Source organism: Coregonus lavaretus, assembly GCF_964263955.1.
Source record: "Coregonus lavaretus genome assembly, chromosome: 39".
Classification (NCBI taxonomy): domain Eukaryota; kingdom Metazoa; phylum Chordata; class Actinopteri; order Salmoniformes; family Salmonidae; genus Coregonus; species Coregonus lavaretus.
The window spans coordinates 11,762,168-11,787,713 of record NC_140026.1 but is presented as its reverse complement, the minus strand read 5'-3'; the positions used below and the strand labels follow the sequence as shown (position 1 = coordinate 11,787,713).

Sequence of the window (25,546 nt, the reverse complement as noted above, 5' to 3'; positions counted from 1 at the left end):
GCGGGTAGTTTGCCGCTGGTAATGCGTTCGGCAGACCGCACCACCCTCTGGAGATCCCTGCGGTTGCGGGCGGTGCAGTTGCCGTACCAGGCGGTGATACAGCCCGACAGGATGCTCTCAATTGTGCATCTGTAAAAGTTTGAGGGTTTTAGGTGCTAAGCCGAATTTCTTCAGCCTCCTGAGGTTGAAGAGGCTCTGTTGCGCCTTCTTCACCACACTGTCTGCGCGGGTGGACCATTTCAGTTTGTCAGTGATGTGTACGCCAAGGAACTTGAAGCTTTCCACCTTCTCCACTGCGGTCCCGTCGATGTGGATAGGGGGGTGCACCCTCTGCTGTTTCCTGAAGTCCACGATCATCTCCTTTGTTTTGTTGACATTGAGTGAGAGGTTATTTTCCTGGCACCACACTCCCAGAGCCCTCACCACCTCCCTGTAGGCGGTCTCATCATTGTTGGTAATCAATCCTACTACTGTTGTGTCGTCTGCAAACTTGATGATTGAGTTGGAGGCGTGCTTGGCCACGCAGTCATGGGTGAATAGGGAGTACAGGAGGGGCTGAGCACGCACCCTTGTGGGGCCCCAGTGTTGAGGATCAGAAGTGGAGATGTTGTTTCCTACCTTCACCACCTGGGGGTGGCCCGTCAGGAAGTCCAGGACCCAGTTGCACAGGGCGGGGTTCAGACCCAGGACCTCGAGCTTAATGATGAGCTTGGAGGGTACTATGGTGTTGAATGCTGAGCTATAGTCAATGAAAAGCATTCTTACATAGGTATTCCTCTTGTCCAGATGGGATGGGGCAGTGTGATGCAATTGCATCGTCTGTGGATCTATTGGGGCGGTAAGCAAATTGAAGTGGGTCTAGGGTGACAGGTAAGGTAAGGTAGAGGTGATATGATCCTTGACTAGTCTCTCAAAGCACTTCATGATGACAGAGGTGAGTGCTATGGGGGCGATAGTCATTTAGTTCAGTTACCTTTGCTTTCTTGGGTACAGGAACAATGGTGGCCATCTTGAAGCATGAGGAAACAGCAGACTGGGAAAGGGAGAGATTGAATATGTCCGTAAACACACCAGCCACCTGGTCTGCGCATGCTCTGAGGACGCGGATAGGGATATTTCGCCCAAATACAAAGAAATGAATGTTAAAACCCATTTATTATAGTAAGTTTCAATTGCGGGGCAGGACCAAAAGATATGAGAGTGATCTGCCCTTGATAGCCCACATTCTCTCCAACAAGGGTGTTGGGAGCCAGTCTGTTTTGATTTCAGTTTAGGTGTTATGAAGAAACATAACGTTTTTCCAACAGAATTCTCTCCAAGACCTTTAGTTGGTAGAGCTTAATTAAGTCCTAAATATGTTCAACCATGTTTCATCAGTTATTTCAGTGTTAAGTTCCTCCTCCCATTTCTGTTTAATATAGTTTGTAGAGTGTTTCTTTGAGGATAGAATACCCAGGTAAAGATTTTAAATAGTTGTTTTGATACTCCAAGTTGTATGTGTTAGTGAATACTTGCATCAATTTCTGAGGTGCCCAAGGGGCAATCACTTTTTCTATATTAAAAAGGTGCCTCCCGATTGGCGCAGCGGTCTAAGGCAATGCATCACAGTGTTGCGGCGTCACTACAGCCTGGGGTTCGATCCCAGGTTGTGTCATAACCGGCCGTGACCGGGAGTCACATAAGGCGGCGCACAATTGGCCCAGCGTCGTCCGGGTTAGGGGAGGGTTTGGCCGGGGGAAGGTTTTACTTGGCTCATCGCGCTCTAGAGACTCCTTGTGGCGGGCCGGGTGCCTGCAAGCTGACTTCGATCGTCAGTTGAATGGTGTTTCCTCCGATACATTGGTGCTGCTGGCTTCCAGGTTAAGCGAGCGGGTGTTAAGAGGACTCATGACTCGACCTTCGCCTCTTCCGAGCTTGTCGGGGAGTTGCACTGATGAGACAAGATCGCAATTGGATCTCACAAAATTGGGGGTAAAAATACCCCCCAAAAAACAAAGTAGTGTCAAACCTGCAGGTATCTTGTTTATCCAAGCCATGTTTTTTTACTTAGGTCATGGAAGCTCTCTAGATCCCCTTTCCTTATAATTGGCCAAAATGATGTGACGCCTCTCTGCGTCCGCTGTTTAAATCTGCTATCCTGAGTTGCAGGGATGAAGTTGGGGGTCGTATGCGGGCCAACTCAGCAGTTTGACCTCTGTCTAAAATTAAGTTGCTTAACTACCCTAAACCATATCTAAAAAGATAAATGAATCCACTGATTTTGTCTATTGTATATTTCTGTTACCCAAAACTGACTGTATAGGTATTTCTTGGTAATGTTGTACATCTAATTCTTGGCCTCTTACTATTCCAGATAAACCTTGATATCCGTTTATCCCATTCCCTAAACTGTTTAGGTGGGATTTCTACAGCCAGTGATTGGAACAAATAAACTCAGCAAAATAATAAACGTCCTCTCACTGTCAACTGCGTTTATTTTCAGCAAACTTAACATGTGTAAATATTTGTATGAAGATAACAAGATTCAACAACTGAGACATAAACTGAACAAGTTCCACAGACATGTGACTAACAGAAATTGAATAATGTGACCCTGAACAAAGGGGGGGTCAAAATCAAAAGTAACAGTCAGTATCTGGTGTGGCCACCAGCTGCATTAAGTACTGCAGTGCATTTCCTCCTCATGGACTGCACCAGAGTTGCCAGTTCTTGCTGTGAGATGGTACCCCTCTCTTCCACAAAGGCACCTGCAAGTTCCCGAACATTTCTGGGGGGAATGGCCCTAGCCCTCACCCTCCGATCCAACAGGTCCCAGACGTGCTCAATGGGATTGAGAATCGGGCTCTTCGCTTGCCATTGCAGAACACTGACTTTCCTGTCTTGCAGGAAATCATGCACAGAACGAGCAGTATGGCTGGTGGCATTGTCATGCTGGAGGGTCATGTCAGGATGAGCCTGCAGGAAGGGTACCACATGAGGGAGGAGGATGTCTTCCCTGTAACGCACAGCAAGCTCAGTCCAATGATGCTGTGACACACCGCCCCAGACCATGACGGACCCTCCACCTCCAAATCGCTCACGATCCAGAGTACAGGCCTTGGTGTAACGCACATTCCTTCGACGATAAACGCAAATCCGACCATCACCCATTGTGAGACAAAACCGCGACTCGTCAGTGAAGAGCACTTTTTGCCAGTCCTGTCTGGTCCAGCGACGGTGGGTTTGTGCCCATAGGCGACATTGTTGCCGGTGATGTCTGGTGAGGTCCTGCCTTACAACAGGCCTACAAGCCCTCAGTCCAACCTCTCTCAGCCTATTGCGGACAGTCTGAGCACTGATGGAGGGATTGTGCATTCCTGGTGTAACTCGGGCAGTTGTTGTTGCCATCCTGTACCTGTCCTGCAGGTGTGATGTACCGATCCTGTGCAGGTGTTGTTACACGTGGTCTGCCACTGCGAGGACGATCAGCTGTCCGTCCTGTCTCCCTGTAGCGCTGTCTTACGCGTCTCACAGTACGGACATTGCAATTTATTGCCCTGGCCACATCTGCAGTCCTCATGCCTCCTTGCAGCATGTCTAAGGCACGTTCACGCAGATGAGCAGGGACCCTGGGCATCTTTCTTTTGGTGTTTTTCAGAGTCCGTAGAACGGCCTCTTTAGTGTCCTAAGTTTTCGTAACTGTGACCTTAATTGCCTACCGTCTGTAAGCTGTTAGTGTCTTAACGACCATTCCACAGGTGCATGTTCATTAATTGTTTATGGTTCATTGAACAAGCATGGGAAACAGTGTTTAAACCCTTTACAATGAAGATCTGTGAAGTTATTTGGATTTTTATGAAATATCTTTGCAAGACAGGGTCCTGAAAAAGGGACGTTTCTTTTTTTGCTGAGTTTACATTAACCTCGGCAGGATATTCATTTTGATTGTTTCAATTCTACTACTAAGATTCAAAGGAAGTAAATTCCACCTGGCCAGGTCATCATATATTTTCTTGTTGATAGGAACGTAATTCATGTCATAAAGTTTGGGTGTGTCTTTCGGTAGATTTACTCCAAGATATTTAATGGATGAAGAGGTCCACTGGAAGTTGTTCTACCTGGTCTTCAGCTCTTGCTGTGGGGTATAAATATATATATACTAGGGCAGGGGTGTCAAACTCATTTTAGCTCAGGGGCCACATGGAGGAAAATCTATTCCCAAGTGGGCCGGACTGGAAAAATCATGGTGTATATATAACTTAAAAACAACAACTTCAGATTGTTTTCTTTGTTTTAATACGATCAACATACAACATAAAGCTGGAGCCTGAGGACAGTGTGTCCAAAATAGTACAAGCACAACATCACTATTAATCATAAAACACGTCAAGTTTATTTGAAAATTCTAAAGAAAAAGAACACACAAACACACAATGCCTCAGTGATTAACAAAACTGTTTCACAGATCACAGAACTATATCAGGGTGTCATTTCTCAGGCAGAAATGTAGATAAAAATAATGAAATCCTGTTCCCCAAACAAGTGCAAGAACCACAGAGTCAAGAATAGGTTAAATATACAAATAAAATAAAATCAATTAAAAACAATAGCACATCAACATAAAAACATATAAACATAAAGCTGGAGCCTGAGGACAGTGTCCAAAAGCACAACATCGCTATTAATCATAAAACACCTCAAGTTATTTGAAAGTTCTGAGGACAAAGAACACACAAACACACAATGCCTCAGTGATTCACAGAAGTATATCACAGATCACAGAACTATATCAGGGTGTCATTTCTCAGGCAGAAATGTAGATAAAAATAATGAAATCCTGTTCCCCAAACAAGTGCAAGAACCACAGAGTCAAGAATAGGTTAAATATACAAATAAAATAAAATCAATTAAAAACAATAGCACATCAACATAAAAACATATAAACATAAATCTGAAAGCGTTGCTCAAACTCCCGTAACAGTCCCGTTATTTTATCTTTGAACCACTTCATGTCTGCCACATGTTGGGTCACGCACACATTTTTCAGACAGGGGAAGTGAGCTGCATCACCACCGGCAAGTTGCGTCTCCCACAATGACAGCTTCAACTTGAAAGAACGTATGCTGTCATAATACTGCGTGACAACTTTGTTGCGCCCTTGCAGCTGTTTGTTCAAGTTATTCAGGTGCTCTGGATGCAAGGTCCGGCATCCATTCTGCGGAATGAAATTCTAACACTGGTTTGCCCTTTTCTTCCATGAACTGTTCAATTTCTTCTCGTAAATCAAAGAAACGCCTCAGCACAGCACCTCGGCTTAACCATCTTACCTCAGTGTGGTATGGCAGGCCATAGATGTGTTCTTTCTCTCTGAGAAGGCTGTCAAACTGACGGTGATTCAGGCTTCTGGATCGGATGAAATTAACAGTTTGGATGACCACCTTCATGACGTTATCCATCTTTAATGACTTGCAACACAAAGCCTCCTGGTGCAAAATACAGTGAAAAGTCAAAAAATCACGTCCTCCATTTGCAGATTGCACTTTCTCTCTGAACTTTGTCACAACGCCTGCTTTTTTCCCGATCATTGAGGGCGCACCATCTGTAGCCAGGCTGACAGCGCGGGACCAGTCCACTCCGACCCTGTCCAGCGCGCCGACGAGTGCGGTAAAAATATCAGCTGCTGTCGTTGTATCTGTCATCGGCACCAACTCCACGAACTCCTCGGTGACGGTCAATGTGTCATCAACTCCGCGGATGAAAAAATGGCCAGTTGTGCAACATCTGTAATGTCCGTGCTTTCATCAATTGTAACCGAAAACGCAATAAATGACTTTACTTTTTGCTTCAACTGGCTGTCCAAATCCACTGAAAGATCGGAAATCCTGTCTGCAACTGTGTTTCTTGTCAGGCTGATATTTGCAAAAGCCTGCCGCTTTTCAGGGCACACAATCTCCGCTGCCTTCATCATGCATGTTTTTACAAATTCACCCTCACTAAATGGTTTTGAAGCCACTGCGATTTCATTAGCAATGAGGTAGCTAGCTTTCACTGCAGCTTCACTGATGTCTCGGCTGTGAGTAAACACAGACTGCTGTTTCTTCAGACCCGCCAACAGTTCATTCACCTTCTCTCATCTCCGCTGTCCTTGAAAGTTGTCATATTTGTCGGCATGAAGACTCACATAGTGGCGACGAAGGTTATATTCTTTCAGCACTGCAACATGCTCTGAACACACCAAACATACAGCTTTCCCATTCAATTCCGTGATTAAATAGGATGACCATTTTTCTTGGAACACTCTGCACTCTGCGTCCACTTTTCTCTTTTTTGACAGAGACATATTGGGGCAATGAGGGTGCCAAAGCACATAATGTTAAAAGTAGAAGCCATAATAAATATCGCGGGCAAAACAAAGTAGCTCATTGGCTGCACGTGCTTGACCTACTTGCTCTGCCCCGGTATAAACAGTTTGCTTGCTTAACACAATTGCTATTGCGCCATCCAGTGGACGCAATTGGAACAGCAGTTTATTTTATTGAAAAATTGCAGCGCATTTTTATACTTTACAATTTTTGTAAATTTTTTAAAATATTTTATTTTTTTCAAAATCATCTCGCGGGCCGGATTAAACCCGTTTGCGGGCCTGATCCGGCCCGTGGGCCGTACGTTTGACACCCCTGTACTAGGGCTTGGGTCTTGTGTACGTTAAGCACCTACCCTGAATATCTTCCAGATGTTTGTAAAACATCCATCAGTCTAGGTACACTTGAACCTGGGGTCTTTAAGGAATAAGAGAACATCATCAGGATACATGCATATCTTATGTTCACTACCTCTTACTGTTACTCGCTACGAAGACTACTTCTGTGTGCACTTAAACATGAACCACAGTTTGTTGAAAATATGACATCACTGTATTATCATGGGCCTTGTAGACTACTGTATTCGCCTGCTACTTGGTAACAGCTATTTTTGAATGAGTGATCATGGAATGTTGTCTCACATTCCTTAGTTGAATGCAGTTATTGTAAGTCTGCTCTGGATAAGAAATGTAATGTAATATATTCGATGGCTGCCCATGGGCCCAGGTCAAACGTAGTGCAGTAAATAGAGAGAATAGGTTACCATTTCAGACGCTGACAATGTCTTTGTGTCTGTGTTCTAGGAGGTACACGCGTTTCTTTGGTACCAAGGCAGACGCGGCTCCCTCTCTCAGCCACTACGCGCTGACACACTACAGACTGTGGGAGAGGAGTATTGAGGAGTGGCAGAGACCCATACTGCAGGACAGGTACCTACCAACCTGCCCTCTTTATACTGTACAGAAAGTATTCACACCCCTTGACTGTTTCCACATTTTGTTGTTACAGCCTGAATTTAAAATGTATTACATTTAGATGTTTTTGTCACCTGCTTATATACAATACCCCATCATGTCAAAGTGGAATGATGTTTTTAGAAAATGTTCTAGTAGTGAATTTCAAACACAGATTCAACCACAAAGACCATAGAGGTTTTCCAGTGCCTCGCAAAGAAGGGCACCTATTGGTAGATGGTTAAAAATAAAAAAAGCAGACATAGAATATCCCCTTGAGCAAGGTGCAGTTATTAATTACACTTTGGTTGGTGTATCAATGCACCCAGTCACTACGGAGATACAGGCGTCCTTTCAAACTCAGTTGCTGGAGAGGGAGGAAACCGCTCAGGGATTTCAACCTGAGGCCGGCCAATGGTGACTTTAAAACAGTTACATAGTTTAATGGCTGTGATAGGAGAAAACTGAGGATGGATCAACAATATTGTAGTTACTCCACATTACTAACCTAAATGAAAAGAAGGAAGCCTGTACATAATAAAAAATATTCCAAAACATGCATCCTGTTTGCACTAAGGCACTAAATGAAAACTGCTAAAAATGTGGCAAAGAAATTAACTTTATGTCCTGAATAGAAAGCATTATGTTTGGGGCAAATCCAACACAACACGTCACTGAGTACCACTCTTCATATTTTCAAGCATGTTGGTGGCTGCGTCATGTTATGGGTATGCTTGTCATCGGCAAGGACTAGGTAGAGCTAAGCACAGGCAAAATCCTAGAAAACCTTGTTCAGTCTGCTTTTCAACAGACACTGGGAGACATTCACCTTTCAGCAGGACAATAATCTAAAACACAAGGCCAAATATACACTGGAGTTGCCTACCAAGACGACATTGAATGTTCCTGAGTGGCCTAGTTACAGTTTGGACTTACATCTGATTGAAAATGGCTGTCTAGCAATGATCAGCAACCAACTTGACAGAGCTTGATGAATCTTAAAAAGAATAATGTGCAAATATTGTATAATCCAGGTGTGGAAAGCTTTTAGAGATTTACACAGACTCAGCTTTAATCACTGCCAAAGGTGACTCTAACATGTATTGACTCAGGGGTGTGAGTACTTCTGTAAATGAGGTATTTCATTTGCAATACCTTTTCTAAAAATATGTTTTCACTTTGTCATTATGAGGTATTGTGTGTCTGGGTGAGATTTGTTTATATTTTCTAATCCATTTTGAATTCAGTCTGTAACGCAACAAAATGTGGAATAAGTCAAGGGTGTATGAATACTTTCTGAAGGCACTGTACATGGTCAACAATGAATGTGTGTTCCTCGAACAAACGAGCAATATTAAATGCATGATCTTGTAATACATGTTCAATAACGAACATATGGCTCTCTTGACATATGTTCAATTCAACAATGAATGTGTGTTTTTTACATGTGAAAAGTTGCAACATCCGCAATGATAGTCAGCTTTCTGTATGTGGTAGCTCTCTCCCGTCCTGGTACAAATCGGCTCTGTTCAACGAGCTATACTTCGTGGTGGACGGGGGGACGGTGTGGACGGAGCTGCCCGAGGACAGTGATGTCAGTGGGGGGCTGCGGAGCGAGGACGGGGGGCTACCCGCCCAGCCTGCCATCATCAAGGAGTATGGTCGCTTCGCCTACTTAGAGGGTAAGGGGTAATACTTGACGGTAATAGTGTGTGTATCTACCATAGTGTGTGTATTACTGCTGGTGAAGTTGTGGGTTTTGGGACAATTTAAAGAGCCCCTCCAGCTTTTGTGTTAACTTTTCCTGTTGAGAAATTATATACAAAGTATAAATACAGTATTGTACACACACTTAAGGCGTTTGAGCGAAAGTGTTTTTTTAGACACTACTGTGAACAAGCAGTTGACAGTCTGCATCCCCCTGCATGCTTGCGAGAATAATTGAGCCCCACAGTGGACGTGTCATAATACCCATAAAACCTAGCTGTCGAACACGGAAATGGTTCTAATAGTTTTTTCACCATTCATTTTATCAATTGTGGAATTTAGAAACGCTTCAAATAGAGGCTGTGTTTCGTGTAGGCTTAACCTGGCGTGACATTTTGATAACCGTGTAAATCTCTCTTGGACGAGGTGACTTTTAGCAATATATTCTGCTCTATTTACTCTCAGATTCTAAAATGCTAATTAGCATCAAAGTAGACATCATGAAAGATTACATATCCCTGCATGTCATCTAAAGCTGACACTTTTGCCGTCAGCTAGCTACCTTGATCCAGAACGAAAGATATATTGAACATTTTAATTTACTGTTCCATATTTTATTTAACTAATATTTGTCTTATTTATGTACAGAATACTATCCTAGTAGCAGTCAGATATTTATAATGTGCCATGAATATTAGGCTAGTATTTTGCAAAGAAGCTAGCTAGCTACCTACCTAGACGATATTAGCAACATACCCTTATTTTACCAGATCCTCTTCGCCTTCAACCGGTGAAAGCATTTTTTTGCACATTTTTGAGAAATCATCTTTTTGTGCGTATATAACATTTATGGTATCTTTTTATTTCAGCTCATGAAACATGGGACCAACACTTTACATGTTGCATTTTATATTTTTGTTCAGTATACAGTGGGGGAAAAAAGTATTAAGTCAGCCACCAATTGTGCAAGTTTTCCCACTTAAAAAGATGAGGCCTGTAATTTTCATCATAGGTACACGTCAACTATGACAGACAAAATGAGGAAAAAAAATCCAGAAAATCACATTGTAGGATTTTTTTATGAATTTATTTGCAAATTATGGTGGAAAATAAGTATTTGGTCACCTACAAACAAGCAAGATTTCTGGCTCTCACAGACCTGTAACTTCTTCTTTAAGAGGCTCCTCTGTCCTCCACTCGTTACCTGTATTAATGGCAGCTGTTTGAACTTGTTATCAGTATAAAAGACACCTGTCCACAACCTCAAACAGTCACACTCCAAACTCCACTATGGCCAAGACCAAAGAGCTGTCAAAGGACACCAGAAACAAAATTGTAGACCTGCACCAGGCTGGGAAGACTGAATCTACAATAGGTAAGCAGCTTGGTTTGAAGAAATCAACTGTGGGAGCAATTATTAGGAAATGGAAGACATACAAGACCACTGATAATCTCCCTCGATCTGAGGCTCCACGCAAGATCTCACCCCGTGGGGTCAAAATGATCACAAGAATGGTGAGCAAAAATCCCAGAACCACACGGGGGGACCTAGTGAATGACCTGCAGAGAGCTGGGACCAAAGTAACAAAGCCTACCATCAGTAACACACTACGCCGCCAGGGACTCAAATCCTGCAGTGCGAGACGTGTCCCCCTGCTTAAGCCAGTACATGTCCAGGCCCGTCTGAAGTTTGCTAGAGTGCATTTGGATGATCCAGAAGAGGATTGGGAGAATGTCATATGGTCAGATGAAACCAAAATATAACTTTTTGGTAAAAACTCAACTCGTCGTGTTTGGAGGACAAAGAATGCTGAGTTGCATCCAAAGAACACCATACCTACTGTGAAGCATGGGGGTGGAAACATCATGCTTTGGGGCTGTTTTTCTGCAAAGGGACCAGGACGACTGATCCGTGTAAAGGAAAGAATGAATGGGGCCATGTATCGTAAGATTTTGAGTGAAAACCTCCTTCCATCAGCAAGGGCATTGAAGATGAAACGTGGCTGGGTCTTTCAGCATGACAATGATCCCAAACACACCGCCCGGGCAACGAAGGAGTGGCTTCGTAAGAAGCATTTCAAGGTCCTGGAGTGGCCTAGCCAGTCTCCAGATCTCAACCCCATAGAAAATCTTTGGAGGGAGTTGAAAGTCCGTGTTGCCCAGCGACAGCCCCAAAACATCACTGCTCTAGAGGAGATCTGCATGGAGGAATGGCCCAAAATACCTGCAACAGTGTGAAAACCTTGTGAAGACTTACAGAAAACGTTTGACCTGTGTCATTGCCAACAAAGGGTATATAACAAAGTATTGAGAAACTTTTGTTATTGACCAAATACTTATTTTCCACCATAATTTGCAAATAAATTCATTAAAAATCCTACAATGTGATTTTCTGGAAAAAGAATTCTCATTTTGTCTGTCATAGTTGACGTGTACCTATGATGAAAATTACAGGCCTCTCTCATCTTTTTAAGTGGGAGAACTTGCACAATTGGTGGCTGACTAAATGCTTTTTTCCCCCACTGTATATGAACAAGGTGAAATGTATTTCAATTCATAATGTCCGAAAGCACTGCTGTATTAAAGCAATTCAGAACTAACTTGTTGACCTGTTCTGTTGCAGATTCAAAGCCAGATTAACTCATTGCAGAATGTATTCATTATCATTAATGAATAAGCATATTTATTTGACAAGAATGCACCTAGTCACACATCAATCACGTAAAACACCAGAACTCCAACAATTACATTGTTTTAAATAAATCAAAATAGGAAACAATGCATACATATAACATCTGACTTTGCAGTAAAGATTTAAATGATTTATTCATCAATGCCACAAATCTGGAATATCAAATAGCACCATATGAACTATTGTTACTATACACGAAAGCGCACAGAATCTTCTGCTTTTCCATTTTAGGAATTAGCCCAGCAGAAATTAAACAAAATATAAAACAGCATATTGTAATTTTGGTGGGTGAGATAACAATGGAAAAACTGGGTGTGTAAGGTAGGTTTTATATAAAATACTAGGTCAACTCCAGCAGAATGAGAAACCCACTTTAACAGACTCAAAACAAGGAAGCCATGCCTAAACACAGCTATACCAACACCCTTCGTGTCAATTTAACAGGTCCATGTTGCTGCTGTCAATTGTGAGCAGCACATTTACCACAGCGTTTAGTCTGAACCCCTGAGCAAGCAGGAGGAGGACAGTATTACACAGGAGGAAAAAACAGTAGACCACAACACATGAATGTGTTTCTGAGTCTAGATGCTATGAAATCAGGAGAAGAACAAGTGAAGGAAGCAGCATAGGGAAAGTGGCTGAAGGTAGGGTGGGTTTATAGACGAGATGGAGAGGTCCAAAGTGTCCGAAGTTGAGGGACCATGGGGCATAAAAGACAGTGTGGATTAGGCAGTAGCTAGAGGGATGGTTGGCCATGGAATAAACATCAAATGGGGTGCTGGTGTGCTTCTGCACCCCTTTAAAAAAATGTTAATTGTCACAAATATCCGGCCCGTATCCAGTCATACCCGGGGTCTCGGCGTGTCCCCCGACATCATTTCGTTACAGCATTCAAATCGTGGTCAATATTTAAAGACTAAGTGATCACAGCATTTCCACAAATTGACCATTCGCAATATAACTTAAGCATTGAGGACAGCATTTGGTTGACAACATGGTGGTTTACACCACCATGTCTACTGTATGCGAATGATGGAATAATCTTACCTCAACTGTAGGTCCATTTGAGTGTGTGGTCACTTAGGCCTTCACATCAACCAGTACTGGGACCATTGGAGACTTGGGATGCTTGCTCTCAAAGTGCTGCTTGAATGTCTTTGAGTCTGCAAAATGGAGGAAGTTATCAATCTGTGGCTTAGATTGAATTCAATGTTGACACACATGATAAACGAAGCAATACGATGCAACACACTACTACACATATGAAAGACTGTACCACACAGGCCAGTACAATAGCCTACATATGGAGAGAAACCTAATGACACATACAGTACCAACCAATACTACTCACCCGATGGGCGGGTGTGGACCAGTGCTGCCTTGGCTGCAGTCTTTTGGTTCGCAGCTGCTCCCTCCTTAGCATCCGCTGCAATGGCATCAGTCAACAAGTTCAACTTCAACTTGAAAGTAGAGCATGTGTTATACAGTATATCAATACCCCCCCCCCCATTAATAATTACTTAAATAGGTGGACAGCTCCAGATCTGAATGGCAGGAGTGTGTATAAGCTTTTGTTCCTACCCAGCCCATACCTGATTACAAATCATAGCCTATCGCCGTGATTCGGTATGTTGATTATTTAAGTCAGGTGTTAGAGCTGGGCTGGGACAAAACCCTTCACACACTCCTGCTCTTCAGGACTTCCTACAATGTCTGTAACAGACCAAAGCTGGAGAGTCGTGTTCCAGTTTGAAACGGCTTACCTAGCTGAGAGGTGAAAAGACTTCGGCACGCCCATTGGTTCTGGAATGGAGAAGGTGCAAATAAGGTTTGGAATTTGGCATCAATAACATGACAGTAATTCTACCTCAAAAACAAAATCAAATCAAATTGTATTTGCCACATGCGCTGAATACAACAGGTGTAGACATTACAGTGAAATGCTTACTTACAAGCCCTTAACCAACAATGCAGTTTTTTGTTTTTTTTGAAAAAAGTAAAATAAAAAGTGTTAAGTAAAAAAAATAAAAGCAAATAACTAAAGAGCAGCAGTAAAATAAAATAACAGTAGGGAGGCTATATACAGGGGGGTACTGGTGCAGAGTCAAGGTGCGGGGGCACCGGCTAGTCGAGGTAGTTGAGGTAATATGTACATGTGGGTAGAGTTAAAGTGACTATGCATAAATAATAGAGTAGCAGCAGCGTAAAAGAGTGGGGTGGGGGGCAGTGCAAATAGTCTGGGTAGCCATGATTAGCTGTTCAGGAGTCTTATGTCTTGGGGGTAAAAGCTGTTGAGAAGCCTTTTGGACCTAGACTTGGCGCTCCGGTACCGCAAGCTGTGCAGTAGCAGAGAGAACAGTCTATGACTAGGGTGGCTGGAGTCTTTGACAATTTTTAGGGCTTTCCTCTGACACCGCCTGGTGTAGAGGTCCTGGATGGCAGGAAGCTTGGCCCCAGTGATGTACTGGGCCGTACGCACTACCCTCTGTAGTGCGTTGCGGTCGGAGACCGAGCAGTTGCCATACCAGGCGGTGATGCGACCAGTCAGGATGCTCTTGATGGTGCAGCTGTATAACTTTTTGTCTTGATCACGTTGAGGGAGAGGTTGTTATCCTGGCACCACATGGCCAGGTCTCTGACCTCCTCCCTATATGCTGTCATCGTTGTCTGTGATCAGGCCTACCACTGTTGTGTCTCCGGCAAACTTAATGATGGTGTTGGAGTCGTGCCTGGCCATGCAGTCATGGGTGAACAGGGAGTACAGGAGGGGACTGAGCACGCACCCCTGAGGGGCCCCCGTGTTGAGGATCAGCGTGGCAGATGTGTTGTTACCTACCCTTCCACCTGGGGGCGGCCTGTCAGGAAGTCCAGGATCCAGTTGCAGAGGGAGGTGTTTAGTCCCTGGATCCTTAGCTTAGTGATGAGCTTTGAGGGCACTATGGTGTTGAACGCTGAGCTGTAGTCAATGAATAGCATTCTCACGTAGGTGTTCCTCTTGTCCAGGTGGGAAAGGGCAGTGTGGAGTGCAATAGAGATTGCATCATCTGTGGATCTGTTGGGGCAGTATGCAAATTGGAGTGGGTCTAGAGTTTCTGGGATAATGGTGTTGATGTGAGCCATGACCAGTCTTTCAAAGCACTTCATGGCTACAGACGTGAGTGCGACAGGTCGGTAGTCATTTAGGCAGGTTCTTAGTGTCCTTGGGCACAGGGACTATGGTGGTCTGCTTGAAACATGTTGGTATTACAGACTCAGTCAGGGACATGTTGAAAATGTCAGTGAAGACACTTGCCAGTTGGTCAGCGCATGCTCGGAGTACACTTCCTGGTAATCCGTCTGGCCCTGCGACCTTGTGAATGTTGACCTGCTTAAAAGTCTTACTCACATTGGCTACGGAGAGCGTGATCACAGTCATCCAGAACAGCTGATGCTCTCTTGCATGCCTCAGTGTTGCTTGCCTCGAAGCGAGCATAGAAGTGATTTAGCTCATCTGGTAGGCTTGTGTCACTGGTATACACAATCTGTGTGTATACCAATTCATTTAAAACCCACCATAGCAGGTAGGACTAAATAAGGTTATATACACCTTGCCTACTAGCTATACACATGATCTGCTGGCCAGAGGGGAAAAAGCAAACATATCAATGTTTTCCCGCAGTAAAGTAAGCACAGTGTTGAGTCGAGAGGATGCTAATCAGTCAATCTCTGAAACCTCTCAAAAAGACAGACTGAAATAATACAGAAAATTAGGGTAACTATAAGTTAAGTAGTACTTGAAGTAGGTTACCCACCCCCTCACCCACAGACGCAAACAAACTTTATCAAGAATGCCTAGCCCTGACTTCACCATATAAGTTAGCTAGCTAGTTAACTAGCAAGCTAGACTGTTTGGTTTATAAAAGCCAAAGAAAGCTAAACTCAATTTAGCCAACATTAGATAGTTAATCCAGAGATTCTTACCTTTGCCTCGATTCGGCAGTCTCGTCCAGATAATCATGGCCCTTTTGAGTGACGTAAAGCTTAAGAGACCGCCATTTGTAGTTCTGTATTATTGCAAATTAGCTTTTCATATTTTATTTGCTTTGGGGGGGGGGTAAATACAGGCAAATATATTGAATTGTCACCTTGTCCAAGAGAGATTTACAGTTATAAAAACGTCACGCCAGGGTACGCCTACACGAAACAGCCTTAAAAAACAACAACTATTGGAACCATTTCCGTGTTTGACTGCTAGGTTTTATGGGTATTATGACTCGTACTGTGATAGACTACAGAGGACAGCCCAACACGCACACACACACATACACACACACACACACACACTTGTGCCATCTAATGTAGATGCCTGCACCGCCTATTGAAATGTACCTTTTTTTGTTAGGGAAATCATGTAATCAACGAGGTGGTCTGGTGGCTGGAGGGGGATCTTTAAAAATAGGTAGACCCCCGAAAAGACACTGTCCTCTTTAGCATTGTGGTCAGTATCCCCGCCTGTCACGCGGGGGCCAGGAGACCGGGGTTCAATTGCCAGACGGGGAGGAAACACTTTTGTCTGTTAGATAAGGCTCATTGTAAAGTAACCTTGTCTTTACTCCTCTCTGAAGTGTGTGTGTGAGTGAATGGGAGTTCAATAATTTTTAAATGTTCTCTTTTCTTCTCCTCATAGGTCAGGAGTACAGGATGTATAACACGTACGACGTGCACTTCTACGCTTCCTTTGCACTTATCATGCTATGGCCCAAACTAGCCCTCAGCCTGCAATATGACATTGGTGAGTAAAGCAGGGTCTGAATGTTATTGTGTGTGTCTGTGTGCTCGCACATGTGTGTGGTGGCCCTCTCCCATCCTGGAGCAAATATGTGTTTGTGTGCGTTCACTATTTATGTATTGTTTTTCAGCTGGCAGTGTGGTTTCGTGTGACCCGACTGAAAGACTCCATCTGATGAGTGGCAGAAATTCTCCCGTGAAGACTAAGAATGTAGTCCCTCACGACATAGGAGACCCAGGTATAGGGGAAACACAAACATACTGTACCAACATTTACCAACAATTCATAATGATGGTCCTTCGAGCCGGATTCATATAAATGATATTGTCCCATATATATATACTGAAGGAAAATATAAACGCAACCATTTCTAAATTTTTACTGAGTTACAGTTCATATAAGGAAATCCGTCAATTGAAAGAAATTCATTAGGCCCTAATCTATGGATTTCACATGACTGGGAATACAGATGTACATCTGTTGGTCAAAGATACCGTAAAAAATATAATAATAGGGGCATGGATCAGAAAACCAGTCAGTATCTGGTGACCACCATTTGCCTCATGCAGCGCGACAAATCTCCTTCGCATAGCGTTGATCTGTGGCATTGTGTTGTGTGACAACTGCACATTGTAGAGTGGCCTTTTATTGTCCCCAGCACAAGGTGCACCCGTGTAATGATCATGCTGTTTAATCAGCTTCTTGATATGCCACACCTGTCAGGTGGATGGATTATCTTGGCAAAGGAGAAATGCTCACTAACAGGGATGTAAACACATATGTGTTTTTGTGCATATGGAACATTTCTGTGATCTTCTATTTCAGCTCATGAAACATGGGACCAACACTTTACATGTTGAGTTTATATTTATTAAATTAGACATTGGGTTGAATACTGGCACTGAATTCAGATATGTGCATGTAACTTGGACTTTCGGGACATGCATTGTGAGTTATGAGCTCAGATTTCATGTTATATAAGAATTGGACTCTTTTAGCTTTTGTAATTTGTGTCTTAGTGAATCTGCATTGTCTTACTTTAAATAACAGGTCTGTCTTCTGTACAGATGTAGCCGTCATATAACAATGACCGCATCTGTGTTCTCTAGGGACATTTATGAATCATAATTTTATATTTATCTAAAATATTGTTTTTCTTTCTCACTTATTTTATATATATGTGAAGCACTTTGAACTGCATTTATTTTGTAAGAAATGTGCTATATAAATAAATAAAATGTGTAGCTCAGTTGGTAGAGCATGGCGCTTGCAACGCCAGGGTTGTGGGTTCGATTCCCACGTGGGCCAGTATAAAAATGTATGCACTCACAACTGTAAGTCGCTCTGGATAAGAGCGTCTGCTAAATGACTAAAATGTAAAAAAATCTAGATGACGAGCCGTGGCAGCGTGTCAACGCCTACCTGATCCACGACACGGCCGACTGGAAGGACCTGAACCTGAAGTTTGTCCTGCAGGTCTACAGAGACTTCCACCTGACCCAAGACCCACAGTACCTCCAGGACATGTGGCCCATCTGCCAGGTAGGGAGGAGTGCTGATAGGATCAGTTACTATAATACGATTATAACGTCAAGGAGATCTGCAGTTAGTTTAGGTAGTGTAGTGGTTATCACGTTCACCTAACACGTTGGAAGGTGTAGTGGTTATCACGTTCACCTAACACGTTGGAAGGTGTAGTGGTTATCACGTTCACCTAACACGTTGGAAGGTGTAGTGGTTATCACGTTCACCTAACACGTTGGAAGGTGTAGTGGTTATCACGTTCACCTAACACGTTGGAAGGTGTAGTGGTTATCACGTTCACCTAACACGTTGGAAGGTGTAGTGGTTATCACGTTCACCTAACACGTTGGAAGGTGTAGTGGTTATCACGTTCACCTAACACGTTGGAAGGTGTAGTGGTTATCACGTTCACCTAACACGTTGGAAGGTGTAGTGGTTATCACGTTCACCTAACACGTTGGAAGGTGTAGTGGTTATCACGTTCACCTAACACGTTGGAAGGTGTAGTGGTTATCACGTTCACCTAACACGTTGGAAGGTGTAGTGGTTATCACGTTCACCTAACACGTTGGAAGGTGTAGTGGTTATCACGTTCACCTAACACGTTGGAAGGTGTAGTGGTTATCACGTTCACCTAACACGTTGGAAGGTGTAGTGGTTATCACGTTCACCTAACACGTTGGAAGGTGTAGTGGTTATCACGTTCACCTAACACGTTGGAAGGTGTAGTGGTTATCACGTTCACCTAACACGTTGGAAGGTGTAGTGGTTATCACGTTCACCTAACACGTTGGAAGGTCCCCAGTTTGACACCGGCGGAAACAGTTGAGTTTTTTCTCTCCCGCTGAGCAACACTTGACAATAATAACTATTTTCATATACAGTATCTAAAGCAGTCAAGTTATGCAGTAGAGCAGTTATGGCATGCAATTATGAAATGGAACGCAAAAAAAATACAAAAATAAAAATATATATCCTCTGTGGCTAAATTGTGCTCTCTGGTGTAGTAATTTGAATTATTTTATTTATTTATGTACAGACAAGACAAAATAGTTAACTTTTTGGCGAATGTACCTAATCATTATAATTCATTAAAATAATGATTGTATTATTTAATACATGTATTTCAAATGTTATTATATCCCCTTCAGGCCGTGATGGAGTCAGAGATGAAGTTTGATACGGACGGCGATGGTCTGATAGAGAACTCTGGCTACGCCGACCAGACCTACGACGGATGGACTGTAACAGGACCTAGGTGAGAGTTGAGAAGAGCGAGAGGGAGAGAACTGGTAAATAGCGTGACATAACTTGTAACAAGACTCATTGTAGTAGAAGTTCCCACTGTGATGGCAAACAGGAAAAGAGGAAGTCAGTTGACAGTTGTATTTTTATCTGCTTCCCTCACCCACCCCAGGGAGGTGAGACTGTGTTTTTAAGGTCACATCAAATAATTCAACTTCCTGTTTTCGACCAGGAATTATACTGCATGCATGTTGTAATGTATGAGGCAAGGTCAAACCTGAGTTCCAGTTGTAATTTTAAAGATTTCTATGTGTTACTTTTTCAGTGTTAGTTTATAGGAATTATAATCTGCGCTCTCCCTCTCTCTCTCCCCCTACCTCTCTCTCCCGCTTTCTCTCAGTGCGTACTGTGGGGGTCTGTGGCTAGCCTCTGTGTGTGTGATGTGTAAAATGGCCAGGCTGGTGAACAATGAGACTGCCTTCCAGCGCTTCAGAGACATACTAGACCGGGGGAGCGCTGCCTTCGACAAACTGCTGTGGAATGGTCAGTTCCTTATTTCTGCCAGTAGAGGGTGCACGTTCAGTAATGAATAGGGAGTAATGCCGAATTTTTTTTTTGGGGTGTTACACATTCTTCAACAATGTCACACTGCTAAGAAATATATTATTGTGATTTTATGTGTTTATAGAGCATAAAGTTTGAATTTAAGGCACAATTCTATAGTAAACAACTAGCAACTACACTTCTGGAGTACAAATTAGTAATTAATTATATTGTACATGAATCATAGACAAGCATACATTTATGTGATGCTGGGGCCTGTGTGAAGTATGTAATGATTAGTATTCTTCTTGGGCTTCAGTCCTCGTTAGTATAGTGGTCAGTATCCCCGCCTGTCACGCGGGAGACCGGGGTTCAATTCCCCGACGGGGAGGAAAAACTTTTATTTTATTTTTTATTTCTGTCTTTGAGATAAGCCTCATAGTAAAACGCCATTCAGAGCTTGACTTTAATTTTGCTGTACAATTAAGACTAAAAGCTGAATATATATCTCTGTATCTTCAGGCCAGTACTACAACTACGACAGTAGTGGACGGGATCTCTCCAACAGTGTGATGTCAGACCAGTGTGCCGGCCAGTGGTTCCTACGGGCATCTGGATTGGGAGATGGCCAGTTTCAGGTCAGACACAAAGCCAAGACATAAAGAGTAATACTATTGTTGACTATTAAAACCCTAATAGAAAAGTATTGACTAAACAGTGCCACACACTGGGAAAACAGAGGAACATTTAGCTCCTGATCAGACTGATGTTTTAACCTCCACTGGTCTAGTAATGATTGTACTAGGATTTCTATCAGAATTTTCTTACTGATTGTAATGTGACTTTATTGCTTATATTATCGCTTATTCCTGTTCCGGACGACTGTGTGATCACTCTCTCGGTAGCCGATGTAAGCAAGACCCTTTTAAACAGGTCAACGTTCACAAAGCCGCGGGGCCAGACGGATTACCAGGACAAGTACTCAAAGCATGCGTGGACCAACTGGCAAGTGTCTTCACTGACATTTTCAACCTCTCCCTGACCGAGTCTGTAATACCTAGATGTTTCAAGCAGACCACCATAGTCCCTGTGCCCAACGAAGCGAAGGTAACCTGCCTAAATGATTACAGCCCCGTAGCACTCACGTCGGTAGCCATGAAGTGCTTTGAAAGGCTGGTCATGGCTCACATCAACACCCTCATCCTGGAAACCCTAGACCCACTCCAATTTGCATACCGCCCCAACAGATCCACAGATGATGCAATCTCAATCGCACTCCACACTGCCCTTTACCACCGGGACAAGAGGAACACCTATGTGAGAATGCTGTTTATTGACTACATCTCAGCGCTCAACACCATAGTGCCCACAAAGCTCATCACTAAGCTAAGGACCCTGGGACTAAACACCTCCCTCTGGATCCTGGACTTCCTGACAGGCCAACCCCAGGTGGTAAGGGTCGGCAACAACACATCTGCCCTCAGGGGTGCATGCTTAGTCCCCTCCTGTACTCCCTGTTCACCCACGACTGCGTGGCCAAACACCATCATTAAGTTTGCTGACGACACAAAAGTGGTAGGCCTCATCACCGACAACGATGAGACAGCCTATAGGGAGGAGGTCAGAGACCTGGCAGTGTGGTGCCAGGACAACAACCTCTCCCTCAATGTGAGCAAGACAAAGGAGCTGATCGTGGACTACAGGAAAAGGCGGCTCGAACAGGCCCCCATTCACATCGACGGGGCTGTAGTGGGGCGGGTCGAGAGTTTCAAGTTCCTTGGTGTCCACATCACCAACAAACTATCATGGTCCAAACACATCAAGACAGTCGTGAAGAGGGCACGACAACCCCTTTTTCCCCTCAGGAGACTGAAAAGATTTGGCATGGGTCCCCAGATCCTCAAAAAGTTATACAGCTGCACCATTGAGAGCATTCTGACCGGTTGCATCACCGCCTGGTATGGCAACTGCTCGGCATCTGACCATAAGGTGCTACAGAGAGTACATCACTCCAGTCACCCAAGTCATAGACTGTTCTCTCTGCTACTGCACGGCAAGCAGTACCGGAGCGCCAAGTCTAGAACCAAAAGGCTCCTTAACAGTTTCTACCCCCAAGCAATAAGACTGCTGAACAATTAATAAAATGGCCACCCGGACTATTTACATTGACCTCCCTCCTCCCTTTGTTTTTACACTGCTGCTACTCGCTGTTTATTATCTATGCATAGTCACTTTACCCCCACCTACATGTACAAATTACCTCGACTAACCTGTACCCCTGCACATTGACTCGGTACCCCCTGTATATAGCCTCATTTCTGTTATTTTATTGTTACTTTTTATTAAAATTGTTACTTTAGTTTATTTAGTATATATTTTCTTAACCAACAATGCGGTTCAAGAAAGAGTTAAGGGCTTGTAAGTAAGCATTTCACGGTAAGGTCTACACCCGTTGTATTCGGCGCATGTGACAAATAACATTTGATTTGACTAAGTAAAGTGTCTTGAAAAGCACTTAAAATAACTTTACATTATTACTATTAATGACTTATTTTTTTTATCTTGCAGTCTATGTAAAGTGACAGTGTCTTTAAAAAGCACTTAAAACAATTTGTAATATTATTACTGTTAATGACTTCCAGACTCAACATAGCATTCTGATCACACTGATTAAATCAAACTATACAAACAAACAAACAAACCAAAACAAAGCACTACCCCTCCCCCCAGGCCTTTCCTAAGGAGAAGATTTGCAGTGCACTGAAGTCTGTGTTTGACCTGAACGTGATGAGTTTCGCTGGGGGTCAGATGGGTGCGGTCAACGGTATGAGGCCGGAGGGAGTGCCTGACCACTCCAGTGTCCAGTCAGACGAGGTGTGGATCGGCGTGGTGTACGGACTGGCCGCTACTATGATCCATGAGGTGAGAGTGAGAGAGAAAGTCAGTATGGGGGGGAAGAAGCCTCCTTTCCTTGTCTGTAGTCTGAGATTGTTCATCTGACCTTTTGAGCAAACCTTTTTTTAAGTACTACAAACTTTTTTTTTGCTCAGTAGATCATTTCAGTAAATTCAACAAATGATACAAAATGTAAAATTTCAGATATGACCTACAATCCTCTCCCATCTTCCACATTTCAAACCAAAATATCGTACCTCTAAACCCACCTCTATGTACTATGTCAATCCAATCGATTTATCAATTTACCAATCATCATGCAAAACCTGTCTGTGTCTATGTCAGGGTATGTTGGAGGAGGGTCTACGTACAGCGGAGGGCTGCTACCGGACGGTGTGGGAGCGTCTGGGCATGGCCTTTCAGACCCCGGAGGCCTACTGTGAGAAGGGCATCTACCGCTCCCTGGCCTACATGAGGCCTCTCAGCATCTGGGCCATGCAGCTGGCCCTGGACACCTCACCACCACGTGACCAGGCTCCCCAGACCACCACCACCAACATTAGCACCATACAGGCCCCCAAGACCACCACCACACCTGCTGACCAGGCCCCCCAGACCACCACCACCACACCTGCTGACCAGGCCCCCCAGACCACTACCATACCTACTGACCAGGCCCCCCAGACCACCACCACTACCACCACCACACCTGCTGACCAGGCCCCTCAGACCACCACCACTACCATACCTACTGACCAGGGCCCCCAGACCACCACAATACCTACTAAGACGGAGGGAGAACCAGGACAGAAGGAGAGTCAGGACCAGGTTCACATTCAGTAGGCTAAACGTTATCGAAAGTAGCCGATTGCACCACAGAGACTGAGTTGCTCGGACAAGGACAGAGGGGATACCAGGGGAAGATCTCAATTGCATACTCCTCACGTCCTCTCTCGCCTCGTCTCGTTCCCAAAACCCATTGGATGAGAAAGCCAGACGTCCCTCACCTCTGACCTTCTCCTCCAATGGGTTTTGAGAATGAGACGAGGAGAGCGGACGTGAGGAGTATGCAATTGAGATCTTCCCTATGAGAGGAGGGGAGTCAGGACCAAGGCCACGTTCAGAAGCCTAAATGTTGTTGAAAGATGCATATAGAACTGTTATGAATAGACCCAATATGATTCATTCTTCTACGTCAGAGAGATGTGTTAGTTCTACCTAACATATTTATATCTGAAAGTGCCACAATGTTGTGCCCTGCTGAACACACCCCTGGACCAGACTGGTGTGGATGAGGCGAAACTGAAAAAAGGTGTTGTCCCAGAAAACGGAGGAAGTCGAACTGAAGAACTACAACATTTTGATTCTCTAAAGATTCCAAGTTCCAGAATCTAATGACTGACCCTTGACCTCTGGCTGTCTGTGATCTCATTCTACATGGAGTTTACAACGCAACAACATCATGTTCCACTGGTTGCCTCTGTAGACACACACACACACACACACATCCTGCACACACAATCATAAATAGTCAAGCTTGCATATACAGAACAACACAATCTCATATGCAAAGTGTGACAATGACTATCTGTATATCACTGTAGCAGCTATAATGAAATTACAGTCTTAATTTGAATGAGAATATGTTTATTATTTCAGACTTCTACATGCAGGTTTAACCAAGGGTAGACTGACTGAGTCTAGAAGGACTTAGAATAAAGACTTGAATACAAAACGGTATTTGAAGATTATTATTTATTTCTCTATACGTTTGAATGCTGTATAAAGTGCTGTACCATGAAGTGTAGAAAAAAGGAAAAAAAAGTCTGAATATTTGTTTCTTCTTTTTACTGAGTATTTGGAAGTGATGGGGGGGGGGATACTGCCCACTATACTAACTAGGACTAAGTGTGAGCTAGAATTCTACCTATGCGCATCAGTTAATAACACAACAGCATCCTGTCCCACTGGTTGTCCATACAAGTACACATACACACACTAGAGACGATTACAATTATTTGAATATTCAAATATCCGAACGGACCTTAGTATTCCATTACTTGTGTGCGTGTTCATTTTTGTTAATTTTATTGGGGGGTGGGCCTATTTTAACAATTAAAACGTTTTTTTCTAAATTAAGTTATCATTGAGACATTATTACATACAGGGATATACCATGACAATTGAAATTCTTCATTTAATAAAATAACAAACTATTAAATGAAGTTTTTATGACAGTACATTGAGCTAGCGCATTTAGCCCACCAGTCAGACCTGACAACCTATTTTCTCCACTTCAAATAGCAATTACAATCGCGCACATAACAGAGGTTCCAGAAGACCTGACACAGAGTAATGCAGAACACTCACGAGAAAAGTATTTTGAAACCGAATCCATCAATCATGGCGAAAATCAGACTTCTCTTTCACCTTTGCTGTTAGCCAAAAACTACCGGAGAATTACAGCCTGTCCATTGTGGTAGCCTACCTCTGCCTTTGGCATTTGTGACATTCTGATTGGTCAAGTTAGTTTTTTTTATACGTTTTTTGAATGTCGACTATGCAGATATCAGAAAAAATTCCTGTCGGAAAAGTATAATATTTTAAAATGCCCATCCCTAACAAACACACACACACAAACACAATACCAACATTTACCTACAAACAAGTCCTGCGCCCACTTTGAACATAGATAAGAGCGTCTGCTAAATGACCTAAATGTAAATGTACTCTCTCTCCCATCAGGATATCGTTGAGGATGAGAGGAGCGACAGGGAAGAGACTGAGTCAGACGAGGAGGACGAAGACCATGAGAAAATGAAAAATGGATTTGTGCACAATGGCAATGGCCACACAGTGCATAACAACAACCACCGCC

At 43.5% G+C, this 25,546-nt stretch overlaps 1 protein-coding gene across 2 annotated transcripts in view; it reads left to right on the top strand.

Annotated features, from left to right (window-relative positions):
* The window catches only part of gba2 (glucosidase, beta (bile acid) 2), a 37,186-nt gene extending 11,640 nt beyond the window's left edge, over positions 1-25,546 (top strand). Inside the window, exons 9-19 of one of the 2 annotated variants that reach the window (XR_014610923.1) lie at positions 7,145-7,270; positions 8,792-8,976; positions 16,360-16,464; positions 16,592-16,699; positions 17,852-18,003; positions 19,137-19,243; positions 19,631-19,773; positions 20,296-20,411; positions 22,504-22,695; positions 23,014-24,405; positions 25,414-25,546. Coding sequence is in view for 1 of the 2 variants with exons in the window: in XM_084155982.1 (XP_084012108.1) it covers positions 7,145-7,270; positions 8,792-8,976; positions 16,360-16,464; positions 16,592-16,699; positions 17,852-18,003; positions 19,137-19,243; positions 19,631-19,773; positions 20,296-20,411; positions 22,504-22,695; positions 23,014-23,511 (1,732 nt within the window). In the remaining variant the exon portion in view is untranslated. Of the gene's footprint in view, positions 1-7,144; positions 7,271-8,791; positions 8,977-16,359; positions 16,465-16,591; positions 16,700-17,851; positions 18,004-19,136; positions 19,244-19,630; positions 19,774-20,295; positions 20,412-22,503; positions 22,696-23,013; positions 24,467-25,413 lie in introns of those variants that run through there. The other variant, XM_084155982.1, reaches the window with a different exon arrangement.